General features: G+C 53.2%; 2 protein-coding genes across 6 annotated transcripts in view; both read left to right on the forward strand.

Moving 5' to 3' along the window:
* The window catches only part of TBC1D2 (TBC1 domain family member 2), a 58,533-nt gene extending 44,354 nt beyond the window's left edge, over positions 1–14,179 (forward strand). For 3 of the 4 annotated variants that reach the window (XM_017887572.1, XM_017887568.1, XM_017887570.1), the window contains 7 exons: positions 240–350; positions 2,610–2,797; positions 4,049–4,525; positions 9,775–9,895; positions 11,534–11,719; positions 12,804–12,925; positions 13,607–14,179. In XM_017887572.1, coding sequence (XP_017743061.1) covers positions 240–350; positions 2,610–2,797; positions 4,049–4,525; positions 9,775–9,895; positions 11,534–11,719; positions 12,804–12,925; positions 13,607–13,814 — 1,413 coding nt within the window. In that variant the 3' untranslated portion in view covers positions 13,815–14,179. Of the gene's footprint in view, positions 1–239; positions 351–2,609; positions 2,798–4,048; positions 4,526–9,774; positions 9,896–11,533; positions 11,720–12,803; positions 12,926–13,327; positions 13,429–13,606 lie in introns of all 4 variants that reach the window. The other variant, XM_017887569.1, reaches the window with a different exon arrangement.
* Positions 14,180–19,914: 5,735 nt separating this feature from the next.
* The window catches only part of CORO2A (coronin 2A), a 68,613-nt gene continuing 63,996 nt past the window's right edge, over positions 19,915–24,531 (forward strand). For both annotated transcript variants that reach the window (XM_017887573.1, XM_017887576.1), the window contains exon 1: positions 19,915–20,021. The gene's annotated coding sequence lies outside the window, so the exon portion shown is untranslated. The remainder of the gene's footprint in view (positions 20,022–24,531) is intronic.

Raw genomic sequence — 24,531 nt, forward strand, 5'->3', positions numbered from 1 at the left:
GGACATCACCCAGGGCTTAAATTCAGACCTGTTGGTCCCTTTACCACATCATGCTGACATCGAGAATACAGAAGGGGGCTATAAGTAATTTTTTTTTTTCTTTCAGACTTCCTATTCTGTTGCCATTATTGGAAATTTCTAAAGAAAAGAAGCTTTGGGGGCTCATTTGAGGGTGTGACTCCCCAGGACCAGGGAGATGTTTATGTCCAACTCATAACATACTTCGCTCTCTTCTCCAGGATGATATGGAAGCTTACCGGACCCAGAACCACTTCCTCAACTCCGAGATCCACCAGGTCACGAAGATCTGGAGAAAGGTGGCTGAGAAGGAGAAGGCCCTCCTGACGAAGGTGTGGGGTGGGACCCTGTTCCTGCCATCTCCATCCCCAGCCCCTCTGCTGGTCCCCATGCTGCCCACCCCGTCTCACTCTCCTCATTTCCTGTCTGCTGCTCTCCCTCTGAACTGACCCCTTGTGAGCAGGGCCCATATCAGGTTCTTCTCCAGACCCCTGTGGTCTGGTGATTGAGTCATTTGTTCAGCGGCGTTCACTAGGTAGCTATGGGGTAGGGACATCAAGACCAATAAGGCTGGTACCTGCCCTCAAGGAGGGTGTAGACTAGTGAGGGAGTGTAACACAATCAAGATGCACTTGGGACCGGGTACGGTGACTCACGTCTGTAATCCCAGCACTTTGGGAGGCCGAGGCGAGCAGATCACGAGGTCAGGAGATCAAGACCATCCTGGCTAACACGGTAAAACCCCGTCTCTACTAAAAATACAAAAAAAAAAAAAAAAAAAAATTAGCCAGGCAAGGTGACGGGTGCCTGTAATCCCAGCTGCTCGGGAGGCTGAGGCAGGAGAATGGCGTGAACCCAGGAGGTGGAGCTTGCAGTGAGCCGAGATCGAGACACTGCACTCCAGCCTGGGTGACACAGCGAGACTCCGTCCCCACCACGCCCCCCAAAAAAAGATGCACTTGGGCTTGTGGGATTCTTGGGGGTCCAATTCAAAGGTACCTTCTGAATTGGGTTCTAAGGATGAGTTAATGTTACCCAGGCAAGCAGTGGAGAAGGACCTTCCAGAAAAAGAGACAGCATGGTAAAGATGTATGGTCTGAGAGGCAGGGGGCAGGGCTGGGGAGAGTGAGACATGAGGCTGGAGGTGAGGAGTTTGGAGTTTACTCCAAGGAAACTGGGGAGCTGAAGGATTCTGAGTGGAGAAGTCCTCAATCAGACTTCTGTTCCTGTTCCGAGAAGACTGCTGTGACTGCTCAGGAGGGTGGGCTTGAGGAGGTGAGCCTGGAAGTGGGGAGACTGTTTGGAATCAGCAGCAGAAATCCCTGAGAAGGGGCCAGGTGCAGTGGCTCGGGCCTGGAATCCCAGCACTTTGGGAGGCCGAGGCAGGTGGATCCTTGGGCCCAAGAGTTCAAGACCAGCCTGGGCAACATGGCAAAGCCCCGCCTCTACCAAAAATACAAAAATCAGCTGTGCATGGTGGTTCACACCTGTAATCCCAGCTACTTGGGAGGCTAAGGCACAAGAATCATTTGAACCCAGGAGGTAGAGGTTGCAGTGAGCCAAAATTGTGCCACTGCACTCCAGCTTGGGTGACAGAGCAAGACTCTCTTAGAAAAAAAAAAAGCAAGCAATCCCTGAAACAGGTGTTAATGGCGGGACTCAGGAAGCAGCCCAGGCGACAGAGGTGGGCACCAGGTGGGATAGGTAGAAGAACAGGCACAGAGGATGGCTTGGAGCTGGTGCCCAGCAAGTGTTTGGAGATGGCAACCCGGCAAGGGTGCAGCAGAATTGTTCCCTTGCTGCCACCCCAGGATGAGATAGGATTCGGGGTGGCCCAGAGGTCATGGCAGTGCTATGAGCAGATTTTCACTGTCCCCATCTCACAAAAATGGAAAACAAGGAACTTGCCTGACTTGCCTAGTACCACCCAGCTTGTATAAATGGAAACACAAAAGTTCAAGGCGAGGCGGGGTTGGAGGGGCAGTGTCCCAAGCAAGGGAAGAGGGTGCAGGAGGGCTGTGAAGTGGGAGGGATGTGTGTTGGAGGAACAGAAAGAGCCTAGGTGGCGGCAGCAGAGGGCAGGCACAAGGGCAGTGTCTGTCCCCTGGGAGCTGCTCAGTCATACCACCTGCAGAGCTTGCTCTGTGCCAGGCACCCTGGGAAGGGCTTTACACACATCGCTCATCTGATCCTCACCCAAATCCTGAGGCAGACTCTGTATGATCCTCATTTTATGGATGAAGAAGTTAAGGCACAGAAAGGTTAAGTAACTTGCCACAGGCCACATAGCTAGCAGTGACTGAACCAGGATGGGACCGTAACCTGTGTAAGAGCTTGTGCTGTCTCTGCACACCCCTCTCCTCTTTCTTCTGAACCAGCTCCAACCTGGGCCTGGTCCTCTCTTGCTTGCCTTGCTGAAAACCACTGGCCTCAGGGCCCATCTCCTTTCCCTTATACGAAGGTCTGGGAGTCGGGAGTGGGGCAGATGAGAGCTGGAAGGGCTGTGCTGCCTAAAGCTGTTCAGGCCTCAGGCTTCTGGGGCTGCCCAGGTCCCACCAGGTAGCCTGACCAGCCCTGACCACTGTTTGCAGTGTGCCTACCTCCAAGCCAGAAACTGCCAGGTGGAAAGCAAGTACCTGGCTGGGCTAAGAAGGCTGCAGGAGGCCCTGGGGGACGAAACCAGCGAGTGCTCAGAGCTGCTGAGGCACCTTGTCCAGGAGGCACTGCAGTGGGAAGCCGGGGAGGCCTCATCTGACAGCATCGAGCTGAGCCCCATCAGGTGAGCCTGGCGGCCCAGGCAGGGCTGGTCTATGTGAGCTGGCAGCTCTTCCCCAGTTTCCCTGCTGCCAGGTCCTGCCAACCATGTGCAAGTCCTGCACAGCATTACCTCCTCTGATCTTCACATGCATGAGCATGCTGCTGCAGCTGAGATGGTTCACACTCAGAGGAGGCAGCCCCCTGCCACGGCCCTACAGTACATTTGTGGCACAGGCTGCCTCCAGAGCCCCGTGCTTTCTGTTTCTCCAGGCTGCCTCCCAAATGTGGCTGCCTCCCAGATGTGCCTGTCTCCCAGATGTGCCTGTCAGGGAGGGGAGGAGGGGAGACAAGCAGGTCGTCTCCTCTGCACCAAGCCCTTGCTGCGCACAGTGGACATGGGCGGTTAAATACAACAGAAAGGAGAGTGGCTATGCTCGAAGGCCCCTGGAGGCTGAGTAGTCCAGTGGCAGAAGCTCGAGCTTTGGAGCCAGTCCTGGCTCTCTCGATGTGTGACAATTCCCTTTACCTTTCTGAGCCTTGTACTCGGCCTCCATAAGATGTGTGCAAAGAGCTGGACACAGTGGCTCACGCCTGTAATCCCAGCACTTTGGGAGGCTGAACTGGGTGGATTGCTTGAGGCCAGGAGTTTGAGACCAGCCTGGGCAATATATTGGAAGGGAGGAAGGGAAGGGAAGAAAGAAGGAAAAGAAGATATAAGATTTGGGCAAATACACCGGCTTTGCAGGATCATTAGGATTAAATGAGATTGTACAGGCAGGGCATAGAGTGGAGGTGAGTTGAATAAATGAAAAGCCATCTGGAATGGGTCCCCAGCTCTCCCACCTCTGCCTGTCATTGGTGCCATCTGTTCCCCGTCCATCCCTGGGCTTACTGGCTGTGGTAAGTGGGGTTCTGTATGCACAGTGCGGGACTCCTTGGGCCTAAGGCTGCATGGAGTAATAAGAGGGTCCTTTATATTTGCATAGAATTAGTAAATATCTCTTGAGCATTTACTGTGTAACCAGGCATTATCTAGGCCGCCAGCATCTTATAACAGAGGATCTCATTGGGTCTTCAGGTGGCAGAGCAGGGATTCCTATACCCGTTATACAGATTCGCAACCTGAGGTTGGGAGAACTGAAGTGACCTGCTGTGTGGTTAACCCTTAGTGAAGGCAGGGCAGGAACCTGGCCTGGGGGCCTCCCTGTCCCCACCACCCCTTAGCTAGGGAAGGGCTCTGCAAGGTGTTGCTAACATGGACTTCCACTGGCAGTGAGTATGATGAGTACGGCTTCCTGACGGTGCCCGACTATGAGGTTGAAGACCTGAAGCTGCTGGCCAAGATCCAGGCACTGGAGGTGCGCTCCCACCACCTGCTGGGCCTCGAGGCTGTGGATCGGCCGCTGCGGGAGCGCTGGGCTGCCCTGAGCGAGCTTGTGCCCTCAGCTGAGCTCAAGCAGCTACTGCGGGCAGGAGTGCCCCGTGAACACCGGCCTCGTGTCTGGAGGTGGCTGGTCCACCTCCGTGTCCAGCACCTGCACACTCCAGGCTGCTACCAGGAACTGCTGAGCCGGGGCCGGGCCCGCGAGCACCCTGCTGCCCGCCAGATTGAGCTGGACCTGAACCGGACCTTCCCCAACAACAAGCACTTCACCTGCCCCACCTCCAGCTTCCCCGACAAGCTCCGCCGGGTGCTTCTGGCCTTCTCCTGGCAGAACCCCGCCATCGGCTACTGCCAAGGCCTGAACAGGTGAGCCACCAAAGCCCAGTGAAGGTGTGACCTTTACCTTTGGGAGCACAGGTCCCCAACCCTCAGACCATGGACTGATAGCCATCTGTGGCCTGTTAACAGGGCCACACAGCAGGAGGTGAGCGGTGGGCGAGAGAGTATTACCACCCGAGCTCCGCCTCCTGTCAGATCAGTGGCAGCATGAGATTCTCACAGGAGCATGAACCCTATTGTGAACTCTGCATGTGAGGGATCTAGGTTACGTGTTCCTTATGAGAATCTAATGCCTGATGATCTGAGGTGGAGCAGTTTCAAAACCACCCCTCCCCCACCCCAGTCCATGGAAAAATTGTCTTTCACGAAACTGGCCCCTAGTGCCAAAAAGGTTGGGGACTGCTGTTTTAGAGCACTGCTCTCGCTCTCTCTTTGGAGCCTCCCAAGAACCTGGAGACATGAGCCCAGGTTCCCCAACACAGGCTGGTGAGAGGACATGTTTAAGACAGAGATGGGCCAGAGCTCAGAGCTCCAGGCCCCTTGTCCCTGCTCTCTCCTTTGATTTGTGCTTGGGAAGGTACGACTCACATGGCATCTCCAATCTTGGCTTGCTGGAATCTACAGGGTATGGCCCCACTCACGTGGCAGGACTTTCTGGGTCAGGAATCATTTGCTTTCAGTGAAACCCACGCAGAAGACCCTGGGAAAAGGGACTTTCTAAATGTTACAAGGGGGTTTCACAGAAGCCAGGAAAAGAAAACAGAGCTGAGGACCAGATGGTCATTGGAAGCCAAGGCAGCTGCTCTCTGCAGCAGGGCCACAGCCCTGCATAACCCCAGGGGGCAGCCTTCATGCCACAGTCCTGGGATGCCATCCCCTGAGCTCATATAGCACCAAGGTACCGCTCTGCTGCCCTCTGCGGCTGCATGGCCTCTGGCCTCTCTTCATTATGTGTGTCTGTTTCCTTCTCTCTTAGCAGACCAGCCTCTGTCCGTTCATTCTGTGGACATTTAGGGACCATCAAGGCTGTCAGAATGGAGACCTCAGCCCCTGAGTCTTGGGCCTTTCAGCGACTCTTCCCACCCCACCCCTTGTGTTCCAGGCCTAAACTCCCCAAAGAAAGAATCTGATTGGCCCAGTCAGGAATAATTTCCACTTCTGGTCCAATTGGTGGGGGATGGAGGGAGGGACTGGGGATAGGGGATGAGGTTACCTGGTTCACAGGGCTGTCTCCCCTCCAAGACTGTGAGGGACTGTCATCCCCCTACTCCAGCCCCAGCTATTTCAGTAGAAGCTGCATAGTTGCAGATATTTTCCCAAAGCAAGTTTTGACTCCATTTACTTTAAACACACGTATACCTAAGCAAAATTTACATAAGCCATACTGCTCTTTTTTCAGAATAGGTGGTGTGTGACATTTATTTAACACAGAATCAACATTCAGTGTCCTTACTCAAATTTGAGTGGTTTCCAAAGGTAGATATTTTTCATACTCTATTTCCAGCCTAAAATTGGGTGAAATTGAGCATGTATATGTACAATTCCTGAGAATTAAGAGTTAAACTCCAACAGTAATGCCTCTCAGTCAAAGCCTCCTTGGAAAATATGTTCAGATTTCATGCCACGCTAAATGCCTGCCACAAGTCAGGTCTGTAGAAATTTCATTCATTCAACAGTCTGACAAAAGTCCCTGTACTTCTCATTTGTTTGAACATGTTAAAATCCAGGAGAAATAAAACCTGCAAAGCCTCTTGTAAGAATAGCTGTGAAGGGAGCTGGAAACTATGAGATCAGAATGAATAATAATTTTTGCATTTCACACAAAGGCCAGGTAGGAAGTAATGCATAATGGGAGCCTCTTGGATGCCAGGTGTTTAACACCTGATGGCGTTTAATCCTCACAGAAACCTTCACTGGTGCCATGCCCAGATGAAACATGAGAGGGTCTGAGAGGCTGAGGAACCCGCCCATTGCCTCACCACAAATGCTAGCCCAGCCACCTGCTTACCCTGGGCCCTGGCTGCCCCCAGCCCGCAAACCCAGTCCTTTCTACAACCTGCCCTCTCTCCAAATAGCAGTAGTCAGAGGCTGTGCTGAGGCCCCACAGAAACCTTTCTCTTCTGTAGATGTAACCTTCTTGAGACCTGCTTTTGAAGTTCAACCTGTGCTGAACGGGCAGAGAAAAATCCTATAGCAGGAGGGGCACTTGAGATAAGCCTCATAGAAGGCGAGAACCTTCTCCCTGTGTAGAAGGAGGCAGCACACAGGCCACAGAGGGGTGCAGAAGGGACAACTGAGACCAAGAGAGGCAGAAGGTCCCCAGACGGATTTTCTAAAATATCTTTCTCTGAATGGTATTTTTACTTAAATTTGATATGCAAGTGCAGATAATTGGTGTTCATGTAAACATAATAGGCCAGGCGCAGTGGCTCATGCCTGTAATCCCAGAACTTTGGGAGGCTGAGGTGGGCGGATCATGAGGTCAAAAGATTGAGACCATTCTGGCCAACATGGTGAAACCTCGTCTCTACTAAAAATAGAACAAATAGCTGGGCGTGGTGGCGGGTGCCTGTAGTCCCAGCTACTCAGGAGGCTGAGGCAGGGGAATCACTTGAACCAGGGAGGCAGAGGTTGCAGTGAGCTGAGATCGCACCACTGCACTCCAGCCTGGCGATAGAGCAAGACTCCATTTCATAATAGAAAGCCTGTTCAAATGTGGCATGTGCGATGTATTCGTTTGAAGGCTCTAAGCCCAAGCCTGTAGGTCCCTGACACATGTCTTCTTTGCCATCTAGTGGTAGCCGTTAGAACTGCATGTGTGGGCCGGGCGCTGTGGCTCACGCCTCTAATTCTAGCACTTTGAGAGGCTGAGGTGGGTGGATCCCTTGAGCCCAGGAGTTTGAGACAGCCTGGGCCACATGGCAAAGCCCTGTAAAAAAAAAAAAAACCTAGCCAGGCGTGGTGGCACATACCTGTAGTTCTAGCTACTTGGGAGGCTGAGGTGGTAAGGAGGCAGAGGTTGCAGTGAGCCATGATCATGCAGCTGGACTCCAGCCTGGGCGACAGAGTGAGTCTCCATCTCAAAAAAAGAAAGGAAAAGAAAAAGAACTGCATGTTTGATGTCTCAAGATGACAGACCCTGCCTCTAAGGCAACAAATCCAGCTTGTTTAGATAGTGATGGAGACCACCTTGATGAGCTAATGCTAATTTAGAGCAAATGTTTTAAACCCATTTCCCTGTGATAATAAGTACAGTGCTTTAAAAGTAGTTTGTTTTTCCCCCATCAACACACTCCTTTCTTTGCAAGCCTACCTGGGCCCTGAATGCCCTTAGGTTCGAATTCAGCCATACCCCTGAGCAGTTAGTAAATCCTAGCCACCAGCCTCAGATAACTGACTTTTTAGCATGTGCTGAAGTCTAAAGCAATGCTGGCAGCTAACCCCTAGACTGAGGCCATCCTGAGGCTCAGGGGGAACAGGGTGGGATAGAGTGGAGAGAGCACTGGGCTAGACTTTGGGAGCCCTGGGTTCTATTTCCACTCTGCCGCCAACTGACTGTATAATGTTAAGCAGGTAACTTCTGCTTTCTGGGTCTTGGTTTTTCAACCACTGCAATAAGGAGTTTGTCTAGACCAGAAACGACCAGTAGGAAGCAGCTGCCTGGAGCCTTGTTTCTGAGGAGAGTTTCTGAGGCAGCCTTCAGACTCAGTGGGAAAGAGTACTGTGATCAATTACTTATGTCTACCATGGGCTTAGGCAAAGGGAATGCTGCCATGATCAGTTAGTTATGTCTGCCCTGGGCACAGACAAAGAGAATAGAGGCCAGTGTATGCCACATTTGCTATCCTTGAACTCAGTGACCTGTGAAGGTCACTCCAGACCAGCTCTGAGAGAACAGAGCCTCCTATTTCCCAGGAGACCTGTGAATGTTCTCTTCATCCACTCAGCTTCAACTCAGGAAGGTTTTGTACAAATATTTGAACCATAGTTGGGAGAAATTCCTTCCCACTCTACTGGGGAAAGAGAAGGGATATTTCTTTTTTCTTTTGAGATTCAACCATGTTTCTAAGAGTTGTGAGCCTTAAAAGAAGGTGGAGGTCATGATCTAATCTAGAGAGAACCCAAAGAAGCATGAGTATATGGATGATGGAATGTGTTCCTTAAATGCTCGTTATGACCATAGAGTCAGAGACTTTCTAAAGCAACATCTCCCCAGGGTCCTCTGAGGAACATTCGTTCTACTCAGCCCCCATGGGTGCAATGGACAACAGGGGTTCTGTGGACCCCCCGGGTGACGCTGGGTTAGAATCAGCCACACAGGATTTTGTTACCACAGGACTTCTCAGAGGCTTTACTAAGACTGTGTGCATCATAAGCCTCTCAGGAGCTAGAATGTGCAGCATTCCCCAGATATCTTTGAATATAGAACCTTGTGTTCACCTTGCATCTTGGGAGACCAGTAGTCCCTGGAAAGACATTTTTTGGAAAATGTCTTCTTGGACTGGCCCGGGATGGGAGCTGCCAGGGAAGATGGGAGAAGTAGAGAAAACAGTGCTTATCCCAGGAGGACTTCCCTGCTCAGCCTTGTGGGTTTTTGTTTGTTTCTTACCCATGATTTCATTAGAGCCTTATGCTAACTTGGTGGGCAGGGGAAATAAAGGAGAAAAAAAGTTATGTGCATTGAGCACCTGGTAAATGCCAGGCAGTGAGCGAGGCACGGTAGGTCTGTCTCAAGACGCCTCATGGCCCTGGGGGGATAGATATTGTTAATCTCGCTAACAATAAATATCTAATCTCAGATCATGAAACCAAGGTCCAGAGGTTAGCGTGCTTGCCGAGGTCTCAAAGCCTGTGAACATTAAGGTGCGGATAGCTCACATATATAAGGAGCTCACTGTGTGGCAGGCACCGTGTGGGGGCACTGAATGAGCTCTGTTCATCCTCAAAACAGTCCTGTGAATATTATGAGACTGAGGCTTAGAAGGGTTCTGTAACTTGTCCCAGGTCACCCAGGAAGCCGCAAGATCAGGATTTACCCAAGCAGCCTGACTCCAGAGCCCCTGCTCTGAAGCGATCCCCATTGCTCTGGAAAACGCCAGTCATCCTCCCCCGAACTCAGGTGCCAGGAGCACCAATCTGGTTAGGGAGTGAGGTTGCACTGGTGCTCACATGGAAGGACTTTCCCCCTGGAACCCAGGAAGCCACCTCTGCCACGTGCTGCCTGGCAGGGCCACGACTTCTGTAATCAATCCAGGCCTCCTTTCCTACCACTCCAGGCTGGCGGCCATCGCTCTGCTGGTCCTAGAGGAAGAGGAGAGTGCCTTCTGGTGCCTGGTGGCCATTGTGGAGACCATCATGCCCACTGATTACTACTCCAACACACTGACGGCATCCCAGGTGAGTGGGGCAGGAAGGGGACTTGGCAGCCATGCAGGGCAGTGCCCCAGAGCTGTTCCTAGAAGCCTGTAGCTCTCAGGAAAGTTGGGAATCTGTCAGGCTTCCTTTTCTCCCTCTGCACTGTGGGAGTGCATTTGGCTGCATGGAAGAGAAGCCCAACCTAACAACAGCTTCAATGGCGGATTATTTTTCTCAGATAGTGAATGACCAGGCAGAACCACAGGGTTCAGGCTCCTAGCTCCCTGCTCTGCCATCTTGGTATGTGGCCTTCATCCTCACACCCATCACCTCCTGGTCACAAAATGGCTGCATTGCCTCCAGCACTGTGGCCATGGCCTAGGCCAGGAGAAGCAGAAGGTGAACACCAGGAGCTGGCTCCCTGACCCAGCAACTTCTACTTGCAGTTTACTGGTCAGAACTATTTCATGGCTGTCCTAGTTGCAAGGCAGGCTAGGAAATGTACGTATTTAATTTTTACATCTTAACATCTCTGAAATTGATGTGTGTTCTATGACCCTTTTATTCATATTTTATTATGAAAAATTTCCCACATTCAAAACAATAGAGGGAATAGTATAATTAACCTCCATATGTCCATCACCTGGCTTCAGTTATCAACCCAGGGAGCCAGTGTTATTTCTTCTGAACTCCCATCCGCTCCTCCTGCTTTATCTCAAAGTAAATTTCTGGCATTGTATCAGTTCATCCATAAATCCTTCAGTAGGTCAATGGCATCTCAGACTCAGGGAGTTACCTTAGGTTTTGAACTGGACACTTGGCCTCCGTAGATGACCCAAGGTTCTGGGTGAGGGAGGATGGGAGCTACTGGCTATTTGTCACAGCTGACGCTAATGTCTGGAAGAGGACGTAAATGAGGGGAGAGGACTGAGCAACCAGCAGTTCCAGGAAGGAAGAGCAAGGGGAAACTAAAACGGGGTCATCACAGAGGGAGAAGGAAAACCACGAAAGAACCATGTCTTGGAGCCAGGGAAGGAGCCAGTGCTGAAAGTGGTTAACCCACCCAGTGAAACAAGGACAGAGGCATGACAGTGGCCACAAGGAGAGGTCACTGGCCACTGTCGCCAGGAGCACCCTGCTTTGAGAAGATTCCTTGGTGTCTGGCGAGGCAGGACATTATGCCTTCCCACACACACACCTGTCCCTGGACCAGACATCCGCCTAGCATCTTAGGTGTCAGGCACAAATTGGGTATAGAGAAGGGGCTGTGGATGTCAGCTGATATAAGCCTAAAGACAAAGTTTCCATTTTGCCAAGGCCTGTGGGCATGAGACCAGTGTCTCTGAACTGCCAGGAGGATCAGCTGGCCCCTGAGTTCCTGCTTGGCTCAAGGGATTCAGATGGGTGAGGTAGCTGAGAACGTGCCAACCCACACGGCTCCACTGCAGAGCCCAGTGCCCTGGTCCAGAGGACTCTGGCCTATGTCAGGAGCAGTGGAGTGATATGATGCTGTATCTGACTCCCAGCTAGATTGGGCTCTGGCTCCCTGAGGAGCAGGAAAGAACCTGCCCAGAGCAGCTTCAGGACTGTGTGTGGACTGACTGGGTAGGAAGGCTGGGCAGGGAGGGAGGCAGCCTTATCCTAGGGCTGCGGATGACAGGCTCTCTCGCTGGCTTCCAGGTGGACCAGCGGGTGCTCCAGGACCTGCTCTCGGAGAAGCTGCCCAGGCTGATGGCCCACCTGGGGCAGCACCACGTGGATCTCTCCCTCATCACCTTCAACTGGTTCCTCGTGGTCTTTGCAGACAGTCTCATTAGCAACATCCTCCTTCGGGTCTGGGATGCCTTCCTGTACGAAGGGACCAAGGTAGGGTGCTGCCAGGGGATGGCGCCCCTGAGCAAGTTCCTTCACCCATCTGGGTCTTAACTCTGCCCCTGGAGAATGGGAAGACAATGCTTACTTGTCAGGGCTGTTGAGAACGTCTCCTGAGAGCATGGCTTTGTGAACTGTAAAGTGCTTTGCATGTATGAGAAGAAGTAGTGGTTCTGCCTCTGAAGATATATCCTAAAGTTGGGGGATTTCCTTTCCGTGGAGAGGAGGTGTGAGCATGATCAGAGAGACACATCCCTATGCTGTCCTTGCCCCCCAGTCACCTGGGGCCTCCTTTTCTTCCTCCTGTTTGGACTAAGCCTTGGATTAAGAGACCGGAGCTCAGGTCTGGACCCAGCTCTGTCCTGACCTTGCCCGGAGACCCTGGGCAGGTCCCCCAACTCAGCCCTAGTTTACACCTCAGTTTACAAAGCACCCAGAGATTTTTTTTTTTTTTTTTTTTTTTTTGAGAAGGAGCCTTGCTCTGTCGCCTAGGCTGTAGTGCAGTGGCGTGATCTCCACTCACTGCAACTTCCGCCTCCCAGGTTCAAGCAGTTCTCCTGCCTCAACCTCCGGAGTACCTGGGATTATAGGCATACGCCACCAATCCTGGCTAATTTTTGTATTTTTAGTAGAGACAGGGTTTCATCATGTTGGCCAGGCTGCTCTCGAACTCCTGACCTCAGGTGATCTGCCCGACTTGGCCTCCCAAAGTGCTGGGATTACTGGCGTGAACCACCGCGTCTGGCCTGTTGTTTTGTTTGGTTCCTGCCAAAGCTCCACGTAAAGATACAGATTAACTCCATGAGATTCCACAGGGGCATGCCTCACCCACAGTCATGGGACAAGACAGGCTAGAGCCAGGACTCTGTCCAAATCCCCAGATTTCAAGCTGTGCGCCCCTGGGGTATTCAGTCTCCCCCAGCCCTCTGGAGCCCTCCCCCGCGCATTGTGCCTCCAGGCCTCAACTCTGCAGCCAGTCCAGGGTCTTCCATACTGCCTGGGTCTATCAGGTTCCCTCCCTCCAGGGATGACCTGCCTGGCCTCCCATGCCCCACCTAAGCCCCCACTCTACCCCCAGGTGGTGTTTCGCTATGCCTTGGCCATTTTCAAATACAATGAGAAGGAGATCTTGAGGCTACACAATGGCCTAGAAATCTACCAGTACCTGCGCTTCTTCACCAAGACCATCTCCAACAGCCGGTGAGGACCCCCCACCCCCCTGCCACTCCCACCACTTACCTACCCCCAGGACACATAGCAGAAGGGAGGCTGATGTTTGCAAGTAGAGATTGGTAAGTGATGCTGATGCTCCTATTAATAGCTTAGAAATCTTCGGGGAAGTCTGACTGTCTGAGTGATCTGTCTGCCCCCTTAATATATGGCATTTGAGGCCTCCATGGAGTTTCATTTTTTGCCCACCTTTCCCTACCCTGAACATCCACGGCCGGTGTTCCTGGAAAACAGAATTATACGAGTTCCTAGGACAACCCCACCTCCAGGCTTTTGCCCTTGCAGTTTCTTCTACTTAGAATGCCTCCTTGCCACTTCCACCACTACTATCTTCTTTGCCTGATCACCTTTTATTCATTCTTTAAAACTCAGCTCACATGTCACCTCCTCCAAGAAGCCCTCCATGACCAGCCCTTCCCTGCTGGGTTAGGTGTCTTTCTTCTGATCTTCCTCCTGCCTCAGTACATATCTCTGTGAGTGGAAATCATCTTATTCATTGTTTCCTCCTGAGGGCAGGGACCAGGGCTCAGCCACAAGGGCAGAAGGAATGCGGGGATGTCTGTCTGGGAGAGCCTGGTAAATGCCAGCCAGGTGGGTAAACACCAGCCAGGTGGGGTGACGTGCTCTGGGCTGATTGTGCCCTCCTCCCAGGAAGCTGATGAACATCGCCTTCAACGACATGAACCCCTTCCGCATGAAACAGCTGCAGCAGCTGCGCATGGTCCACCGGGAGCGACTGGAGGCTGAGCTGCGGGAGCTGGAGCAGCTTAAGGCCGAGTACATGGAGAGGCGGACATCCCAGCGCAGAGCCGTGTCTGAGGGCTGCGCCAGCGAGGACGAGGTGGAGGGGGAGGCCTGACTTGGCCACCTCCCCTCCCCAAAGCCTTCCTCACCCGTGGAGGTTGGGCACGGACCAGTGGCCCAGCCCTGGGTGTCCCATCACCATGTGACCCTGGACATGTCCCTTCCCCTCTCTGGCCCTCAGTTTTCCCACCAGCACATTGTGTGCTGCAAAGCCATTGGTTGGGCTACTTCTTCATAGGCATGCACTTACCAGGGGTGCCACCCTTTTGTCACCTCTTCCACGAGCACTTTGGCATGTAAACAAGCAAGAACACTGCCTCTATAGGGTAACCTGGAACATTCTCTAGGTTATATCAATATGAAACAATGTAAATGGTGGAAATCATTCATAAGCTTTGGGACTTAAACAGTTCTCAGTTACCAATTGTTCCTGGATGGGCCCACGGTGCCAGGGTGTGCCACCACCAGCCTTCCAGCCTAGGGCATCTCTGGCTGCTATTTCTGTGAGCATCTGTAGGGCCAGGCCCTGCCTGCTTGCCTGAGATGTTAGGGTTTTGTCTTTCTGGGTAGCAGCTTCTTTTCAGTGCTGCCTGGGTCTGCATCCAGGATGCTCTCCGTGTACTGAAGCCTGTTTCCTCTTTTCTGCTCACAGTCCATTTTGGGGGGATCCCAGGGAAACCCCCTGTGCTGCACCACCAGGAACTTGATGTGGGGGTTGGGCAGAGAGCCCTGGGTCAAGTGCCCCACTTGTGACCTCCCACTGCCCACTTCACAGGCTGGGGCATGGAGGGTTACCTCTCCTCTGAAAAATGGGTGGTTGGGAGGGTAGGAGAAGGTGGCAAGTGGAGACTGCTGCAGCGCAAGCCAGGGCTGGCTCGTCACAGCACCCACTGTGTCCCCAGTGCAGGGTCAGGCTCCTCCAGGTCCCTCCTCAGCAAATAGAGGCTTCAGTCTGTCCCCACCTGAGGCAGGGGGTCAAGGCCATACCAGTGACTTTGGCAACTCATTTCTCAGCAAAACCTCTGTCTGTGCTGGCCTGGCCTTGAGTTGGCTGTGTTTGGTATGAAGGACTGTGTGTGGGGGGTTCTCACAAGGAAGCCTCCTCTCTGGAAAACCACCCAGGATTAGGGGACGCTGCCCTGGGACCTCCTGGCTCTGATCTGAGGCTCCCATCTGGGCTGGGGAGGAAGCTTTCCCCATCACTGGGGACCATGGACAGGCCCCGTGGTGGCCCTGGCTGGTCCCTAGCCCCACTGTCACCCACAGGTGTGAATTTGAGGGGTGGTGCACCAGGATCCCAGTTCCCTACACTGCACCGCCTGTGCAGCCTCGGGGAGGAGACGCTCAGGGTTCCTCTCCTCCCTGTCCACGTGGGCTCCTGGCTGGCCCGAGGGCCCGCTTTTCTGTGAATACCCTGCACTGTGGCTTGACTGCCTTTCTCATTCTTGCTCAACTTCTTTTATCTGCTGAGGCCCTTTCACCACCAAACTGTTGATGAAGTGTGCTGGTGGCTTGAGGGCGGCCGAGGGGCCCAGCTGCACCCTGCAGAGGCTGGATACTGTGCCCCTAGGTTGGTCGTCGGGATGATGAGAGGTCCAGCCCCATGAGGCTCCTAGGAGGGCTAAAGCAGGTAAACTGGTGCAGAGCCTGGAGCCTGGCACAGAGGAAAGTGCCACCGACAGGAACGAGCAGCCCAATTTTTTTTTTTTTTTTTGAGACGGAGCCTCCCTCTGCCACCAGGCTGGAGTGCAGTGGTGCAATCTCAGCTCACTGCAACCTCCGCCTCCATGGTTCAAGCAATTCTCCTGCCTCAGCCTCCCGAGTAGCTGGGATTACAGGCATGCGCCCCCACGCGCAGCTAATTTTTGTATTTTTAGTAGAGACAGGGTTTTACCGTGTTAGCCAAGATGGTCTCAATTTCCTGACCTCGTGATCTTCCCACCTCAGCCTCCCCAAGTGCAGGGATTACAAGCATGAGTCACCACGGGCCGGGGCTAAGCAGCCTCTTATGAAGGAAACACCACCTGTGGGGCCCTGAGGCCTGCAAAAGCCCCAGCTGCTGGGGAGCTCTGGCCCAGGGGGTCCCTCTGCCTTTAGCCTTGGAATTCACATTCCCTCTTCAGCAACAGCAATCAAAAAAGAATCAGACAATGGGCACAGGGGCTATTGGATAAATGGCAGCCCACCTCTACCTTTTTCCCTCCCCTTCCCTGCCCCTCCTCCGCCTCTTCCTTCCCTCTTTCCTTCCCCCTCCTTCCTCCCCTTCCTTCCCCCTCCTTCCTCCCTCATCCCCCTTTTCCTCCTTCCCCATTCTCCTCTCCTTCCCTTCTTCCTCCTTTCTCCCCTCTTCCCCCCTTTTCTTCTTCCCTCTCTTCCTCCTCTCCGCTTCTCTTCCTCTCTCCTCCATCTCCCCACATCGCCCCAACCCCAGGCAGAGGAGAAGCTCTGCTCAGAGCTGGGTGCTATGCTCTTTCCCTGCCCTCCTGGGGAGAGGGGTGGGTGGTACTTTGCATTTGACCCAACACTATGGAACCTCTGGCTCCTACCTGGCTGCACCTTAGAATCACCTGAGTAGCGATCACCGTGGCTCACGCTTGTAATCCCAGCACTTTGTGAGGCCAAGGCACGTGGATCACTTGAGGCCAGGAGTTCAAGCCCAGCCTAGCCAACATGGTGAAACCCTGTCTCTACTAAAAATATAAAAAATTAGCCGGGCGTGGTGGTGGGCACCTGTAATCCCAGCTAGTTGGGAGGCTGAGGCAGGAGAATGCTTGAACCTGGGAGGCGGCGGTTGTGGTGAGCTGAGATCGTGCCATTGCACTCCAGCTTGGGCAACAGGATTGAAACTCCGTCACACACACACACACACACACACACACACACACACACACACAAATCACCTGAGTAGCTTTTTTAAAAATTAGGGGGGGGGGGGGGGGGGGGGGGGGGGGGGGGGGAAAAAATGTTGGTGCTTAGGTCCTATGCCTGGAGCCTGTGGGGGGCCCAGGCATGCGTCATACACAGAAAGGGTTGGGACAGCAGGACATTGAGGACTAACTGCCCCCTCAGGCCTGACAGAGAGCTGCGGATTGAGAACTGGCCTGTCGCTACAGCATCAACTCACCCCAGCCAAGCCTCAGGTTACGCAAATGATTACAGGGCCTCAGAGACGTTAGCTAACCTATCCAAAGTGACACAGCCACCGGTGGACTGTGCTCCAGCCTAGAGCCTCTGTACTGCAAAGCCAGGGAGAGACTCCCCTTGCTTCCACCCCACCTCTGGAACCTAGACACCTTCCCCAAAGACTAACAGGGAAGGGGCATCTTGGACCTGTGGCTCCCTGGGTTATACCCTCAGAAGACAGTCTATGCCAAGGAAACACGATAGAGGAAGAACTTCCTCAATGGTTCCTCAAGCTGGATTGTAGCACTATTTCTCCCCTTCATCAAGACAACAAGGAAACTGAATACCCACATGGCAGGGAGGCTGAGCAGAGACCAGTTGGGCCCACTTAGAGCATACTGTGCCTGCGCTACGCCCTGGGGACGACCTACCCCGCCCTTCCTGCTCTTTCTGGAGGGTGTTTGGGGCCCATCCTGTCTCAGGTTCCTGGCCGCACCACAGCTGTCATCCCCCTGTCCCCCAGGGCTGCTGCCTTCCAGGGCTGGAGGATCTTGATCCCTCTCAGCCCCACCTTCCCACCCTAGGGACAGGACCTCAAAGCTCAAAGCCCCAAAATGCCTTCTATCCCCAGGCCTTAGGCTCCAGCAACTGTGGGCTGACTCTGCTCTATAGGAGAGGAAAAGGCGAGAGCCCAGGGAACCTCCTGGGGAACATCCTAAGAATAAAGGGAACTGGTCAAAGGAGGTGAAAGGCCCCCTCCCAACTATCCCCCAACAGAAGAGGTACATCACTCACTTCCAGAGATTGCCTGGTCAGGCTGCTATCCTCACAAACACAGAGCAACCCAGCCCCCAGGCACTGTCTCCTCATTCTTTCCAACCCCACTCCCTCAATGGACATGGGCCATATCATAAGAAAAGTTCCACGTGGGGCATAAGATAAGAACTTGTCCCCCACTCCCCACGCACACACACGTTGTTCGGTCCTGCACAAGATGTTTAACCTACACATGGAAGATTAACAAAGCCGGCCGTTGGGATCGTGGCTCTGCCTGTAATCCACAGCAACTGTGGAGGCTAAGCAGGCAGACACGAGGTCAGGAGATCGGACCGATCCCTGGCTAACACACAGTGAAACCCCGTCCTACCCAAAAATAGCAAAAAATTAGGCTTGGGCGTGGTGGACGGGCACCTGTAGTCGCGCAGCTTAACTCAGCGAGTCTGAGCAAGGAGAACATGGCGTGAACCAGTAGCAGAGGCCAGCGAGCGGAGCTTGCAGTGCGAGCTGAGATCATGCCACTGGGCTCCTCCACGGCGATGGGCCAACAGAGTAGACTGCCGTCTCCAAAAAAAAAAAAAAAGCCAGCCATGTGGGTGCACTGGGAAGGAGGAAGAGGGAGGTTTCCTGGCCCACACTAAGGCCTAATAGAAGGTGCCAGCAGATGGGCCCAACTTTGGAACCAGACGTGCTATGTGGTTTTCTAGCTAGGGGATCCTGGGTAGGTCATGCCCACTGTAGCCTCAGTTTCCCCATGTGTGCAATCCTGCATCTCGGCTCGCTGCAACCTCCACCTCCCAGGTTCAAGTGATTCTCCTGCCTCAGCCTCCCAAGTAGCTGGAAATACAGGCGCATGCCACCACACCCGGCTAATTTTTGTATTTTTACTAGAGATAGGTTTTCACCATGGTGGCCGGGCTGGTCTTGAACTCCTGATCTCAAGCAATCCACCTGCCTTGGCCTCCCAAAGTGCTGTGATTACAGGCATGAGCCACCGTGCCCAGCCATCCATATGCTTCTTTGAAAGTTTAGATACCCAACTCTTGCATGCTAACACCGGAAGCATGCGTTCAGTCTGCCTGCTGGGCAGTCCAACTCCAGAAGGCCTGAATCAGAGCTGTAGGCTGAGGGTTTTCAGGACCATACTGTACACTGGGCTTTGGGTAGTAGGCAGGGAGCCCGTCCATCTCTGGGCAGGGGAGTGGTGCAGTGGACTATGAAAGCTGAGTCACATTCTAAGGAGAGAATCAAGAGCTCCCCAAGTACCTTGCCACTCCAAACCTCAATTTTCTTATCTGTAAAATGGAGGTAATAATAGTGGCTAAATAAAGGGGTTGGTAGGCTTAGAAGACATGATACAGATATGTAAAGTAGTAATAGTGTACTGTTATCCACTCCACAGCTATATATTGAGTGCCTACTATGTGCCACGGAGCAGTTCAAGGCCCTCAAGATAACGGTCTTTACTGAACAAAACCAAGAGCTCTTCGGTGACGTGGTGTGGTAGAGTGGCTGTTAGCTTAGCAGCCCTGGGAGCCATACTGCCTGGGGTTGCATGACTAGCCGTGTGATCTTAACCTAGGTACTTAACCTCTGTGTGCCGCAGCTTTCTTTTGTGTCAAATAGGTGAGTAATGGTATCAACCTCATAGGCCTGTGTGACAGTGAATGGAGGTAATGCACAGAAGGCGCTTAGAACAGTGCGTGGCTCAGTAGTGTTCGGTGGGGGTGGTACCCAAAGGTAGGGCCTCCCCATTGTCTAGTGTCCTCAGGGCTCCCCAGCCCGCGAAGCTGGGCAAGCAGCGCCCCCGCTGGTCCCGAGAGAAGGAAGGGCGTCCTCCTCTGCTCCCAGCGGCGCTCCCGGCTCCTCTCCTCCCTGCGGACTGGGAAGCCTCCCCGGTCGGGCTCTGCGCGCCCACTGTACCTGTCCGGGATTGTCACATCCAGGGCTCAAACAGCCTTAAGAGGCCGACGCGGTTATTGTCTCCATTTCACCACAGGGGAAACTGAGGCTCCCGGAGGTCAGGTTCCTCATCCCACACCACGTAGAGAGGGCACGGCGGGACGTGGGGCCGGCGGCTCTGCTTGTCCCCAACCTCCGCCTGGTGGCCAGCAGCCCGCCCCAATCACTGCGACGTGTGCGCGCCTGTTCCCAGCACGTGTGCGCGCCCCGAGACCCGCCCCGGGAAGCCAGGAGCGCGGTTGGGGTCGTGGGGGCGGAAAAGGGTGGCCAGGGCGGACCCGCGGGGCGGGCGNCGGCGGCGGCTCTGGGCGCCGGGAGTCGGCTGGCGGCGAGGAGCGCGGAGCCGGAGCTGGACGCCGCCGCCGCCACCGCCACCACCACCTGCGCGGCCGTCATCAAGGTAGGGCGGCCCCGCGCCGCCGGCCGTGCCTTCCTGGTCTGCTTTATGGGGGCTTCGGGCGGGACGTGCGCGCTGAGCCCCCCGCGGCTGCAGCTCTCGGAGAGGGAGGGATGCGGGGCTCGGCGCGCGGGGGACCTGGCTTTCAGCCCCTTTGCGTGACCTTGCACAAAGCACTGCTCCTCTTCAGGCCTCAGTTTCCCCGTCAGGATAGCGGGCTCATTGGTGGCCCCCTTCTCGCGGGGTTGTTGGGAGGGGCCGCCCCGAGGTCCGGGCTCCCGACGGCTCGCTGCCCGCATGAGTACTGTCTGCACCGCCCACCCCTCCGGCCCGCGGTGAGGGAAGCTCACTCTGGGCGCGGCCAGCCGGTCCCGACAGGCCCCTGCTGTGGCCCGGGTGCTCCATGGGACTCTTGTCGGGACCCTCCCCCTCTTGGCTGCGTTACCTGCTGGGCCTCAGCTTCCTGGTACAGGAAACGGTGGGGTGGGGGGCATCCCCGGGTCCCCGCCAAGCCGGCCTGGGCGTGCAGGTGGGGCATCAGCCGGCCTGCCAAGAGGGTTTACTCGTCTGGGGCTGGAGGAGCCCTAGGTTGGAGGTGGCTGGACTCCTGGCGGCACGACGGCGTGGACCAGCCCCATGTAGGCACCTCGATTTACAGAGTGGTACAGGGCAGCTCCTTCCCCTTCCCCACCCGGGCCAGGTGCTGGTGCTTAGCTCTGTGTCCCAGAGCTAGTGTGTGATAAGGTGTGACACACACTAGCTGGTGTGACAAGGGTTGACTGGCGGCCACGCCTGGACCTCAGAGGGATAACAGTGCCAAGGGGCTGGGTCTGCGTGGCATTAAGGGATGGGACAGAGCACAGGTCTGAGGGACTGTGGTCCAGGCTCCCTAGGTAAAGAAGACCTATGGCATCTGGCCCAGCCCCTCTGTAAGATCCCCTCTGGAAGGTCTTGCTGCCCCCTTGTACACTCCTTGTGATGGGGATCTCATTAGTTGTAAACCAGGCTGGAATCTGCTACCCAGTCACTTCCTCTCCTGCTGGTCCTGCTCTGAACACACAAACAACCTCTGACCCTTCCTCCCTCACCCTGGAGCAGTGATCAGGTCCCTTAAGTGTGCTCACCTCCAGCCCCAGCAGTTTCTCCCATCAAAGCCCAGGGAGCCAAGGCAAGAAGAGGGAGCTGAGGTGTCTGCCCCGAAGCAGACTGTGGGACCTCTGCTTTCCTGGGGCTTGTTCAGAACCCACGTGTGTGTCAGAACTGGAATGTGTCTCCCCAGCTTCCTGCCCCTTCTGGGGACCTTCTGAGAGGTCTGGAGTGAGGAAAGCTGGAGCCCCTCTGCAGGCCTTTCCTGCCCCATGTGGCCTCCTCTCCACCTCCCTGATGCCTGCCCTGTTTGAGGGAGCGGTTTCTAAGAATCACTTCTCAGCCTTCTGGACTTTCTTATCTCCTTCATGACCTGCCCCGCACCCAGGGACTTTCTTACAGCCAAAAGAGGACAGGAGGCCCCTGGACAGGTAGTGAGCTCTTTGTCATCACAGGTATTCAAGCAGAACCTGGGGTGAGCTACCTGGGACTGAAAGTTTGTGGAATTCTAGGGCTGAAGTAGTGCCTATGACCTTGCCCTGCGGCCATGGTGGAGCTGCACAGGACTGGGAGCTGGACCACAAATGAGTGTTATTATCCCCTCGTAAAAGCAGGCAAAGTATATGTGCTGGCCTATGAGCCCAGCTCCGAGGCACAGGCTTAAGTGCTACTTGGGTCTCCTGTCATCTCAACACATGTATAATCTGGGCCCTGTTTTCCTGCTTGCCTAGTTCAAGCCTTTTTAGCCTGATTTAGGAGCATGGCAGATTCGGGTTATTAAAAAGTCATGCTATGACTTTAATTGCTAATAATTTTTAAGTGCACCATGGAATTATGGAATGTCTGAGCTGAAAGGAGCCTTAAGACGTCATCTCATTCAACCCCCTCATTTTACAGATAGGCATCCCCTGTCCCCAGAGGGGATGTGACTGGGCAAAGGTCACACAGCAAACCAGCAACCGAGCCCAGGGATCCTGATTCCAAGATTGGAGTGCCTTTTTTTCCCCCAGAAAACACATAGCATTTAATAAATGAAAGGAATCTGTATTTATTCCTGTAAAATTAGGAAAAATAAAAATAAAAGGATGAAACTCTGTGCTGGCAAGGCTGTAGGGATTTGCCTGTGGCATTTTAATTTTGCAGAGCAATCTGGCAGCCTGTTGTCATGAAAATGACCCTACTTGCCCTTTGCCTTTAGCCAGCTACTTTGAGGGCTTTATCCTAAGGAAGTACCTATAGAGAGAGACATGTGTAGTGCTGTTATTTGTAAGAAGTTGTCTTCTGGCCGGTCGCAGTGGCTCATACCTGTAATCCCAGCACTTTAGGAGGCCAAAGTGGGCGGATCACCTGAGGTCAGGAGTTCGAGACCACCCTGGGCAACATGATGAAACCCTGTCTCTACTAAAAATACAAAAATTAGCCAGGTGTGGTGGCACATGCCTGTAATCCCAGCTACTCGGGAGGCTGAGGCAGGAGAATCACTTGAACCCGGGAGGCAGAGGTTGCAGTGAACCGTGATTGCGCCACTGCACTCCAGCCTGGGTGACAGAGCGAAACATCTCAAAAAAAAAAATAAAATAAAATAAAGAAGTTGCCATCTAGTGAAAAAGTGTTCAGTGTTTTATCTGAGGCTTAATAAACATTTCATCTGACAAATACAACTTAAAAAATAGTGGCACTGAAGCTTACAGTACCGGAGTCTGGCCAGCATAGAAACAGTTTAATCCAGAAGAAAGACCATGAGACTAAAGTCAGCAGACATAGATTCCAGGATGAAGTGTTCCTCTGCCCTACCTTGGGCCAATCCGTTCCCCTCTCTGGACCTCACTTTCCCCATCTGTGAAAGGGGGGTAGACTCAGCAGTTGCTGAATTTGTTTGAGCTCTGACAGCCAACCTCTTAGAGTGAACAAATCTCAGTAGCCAAGCCAAGATTGGAAGGAGATCCGTTAATTGAATCTCCTTAGAGGCAGGCAGCTAGCTCCCCACCGAGGGGTTTCAGCCTTAAATCTCTGCTATTTCAAAATGACCAGAAGCTGGATTGTTTTACAAGTTGGTGTGTTTTTATCTTCTCTATTAAATCTGAGGAGGTCCAGAAAATAATTGAGCAGAATCTTCTTGTATTGTAAGTCTATAATCCGTGCCTTGCCTCCTTCAGAACAGATTGGACGTGCTTTGCAATCACACCTGGTCTGAAGGGGCAGAAGTAAGTGACTTTGCTTCTGTGGGCAAACTGTGCCTCCTGGGGGTCTGCAGGCTGCTATGGGAAACTTACTAGGTTAAACCACATGAAATGGCCAGTATGTGACTTGTTTTGACTTACAAGAAATGCCAATTTCATTTGGTTCAGCCTAAATGGAAAAAGATATACAGGTATTTAAAGAGTGGTGTGCTCCTTACTATAATTGAGAGATAGGCAGGGTGTGGTGGGGACAAGGAAGGGGTGATTATGAGCTTGAAGAAGTCAAGGAGGAGGGACATGGGAGCCTCACTTTGAAGAATCACTAATAGTAGTAATAATAGCTAACATAGCTAACATTCGTTGAGTATTTACCACCAGCCTAATTTTGTCCTAAGTGCTTTATGTTCATTCATTTGTTTGGTCATTCAGCCAGTATTTATTAAACACCTACATTGTACTAGGTTTTTTTTTTTGTTTTTTTTGTTTTTTTTTTTTTTTTTTTGAGACAGAGTCTTGCTTTGTTGCCCAGGCTGAAGTGCAATGGCCGGATCTCAGCTCACAGCAATCTCTGCCTCTGCCTTCTGGGTTCAAGTGATTCTCATGCCTCAACCTCCTGAGTAGCTGGGATTACAGGTACGTGCCACCATGCCAGCTAATTTTTGTATTTTCAGTAGAGACGGTGCTTCGCCATGTTGGCCAGGCTGGACTCGAACTCCTGACCTCAAGTGATCCGACCATACCGGCCTCCCAAAGTGTTGGTATTACAGGCGTAAGCCACCACACCCAACCTGTACTAGGTATTTTCTAAGTGCTGGGGAAAGGGGGAAGGTGCTAACATTAAACAAAATAGACCAGAAAGATCTTCCCCCAAAGAACTTACAATCAGATGCAGGGAAAGGCAAATGAAAAACAATAAGTAAAATAGATGAATAGGTGATAAATAAAATCGATGATAAATGAGATGGAGCAAATATAGGAGGGGTTAGGGTATGCGAGGGTGATGGGAAGAGGGGTTGCAGTTTTAACGAGGGTGGGCTGGGGGCCTCATTGAGAAGGTGATTTTTAGGCAAAGGCTTGAAGGAAGAGAGGGGTGAGTCAGGCTCATTTCTGGGGAAACAGCCATTCAGGTGCAGGAAACAGCTGGGGCAAAAGCCCTGAGGCAGGACCATGCCTGGCGTGTTCAGAAAAGCGCGAGCTGGAACAGACTGATGGTAAGAGAAGAGGAAGAGAGGAACAGGCAGGCTCTG

Source organism: Rhinopithecus bieti, unplaced genomic scaffold, assembly GCF_001698545.2.
Source record: "Rhinopithecus bieti isolate Rb0 unplaced genomic scaffold, ASM169854v2 scaffold_16773, whole genome shotgun sequence".
Classification (NCBI taxonomy): Eukaryota; Metazoa; Chordata; class Mammalia; order Primates; family Cercopithecidae; genus Rhinopithecus; species Rhinopithecus bieti.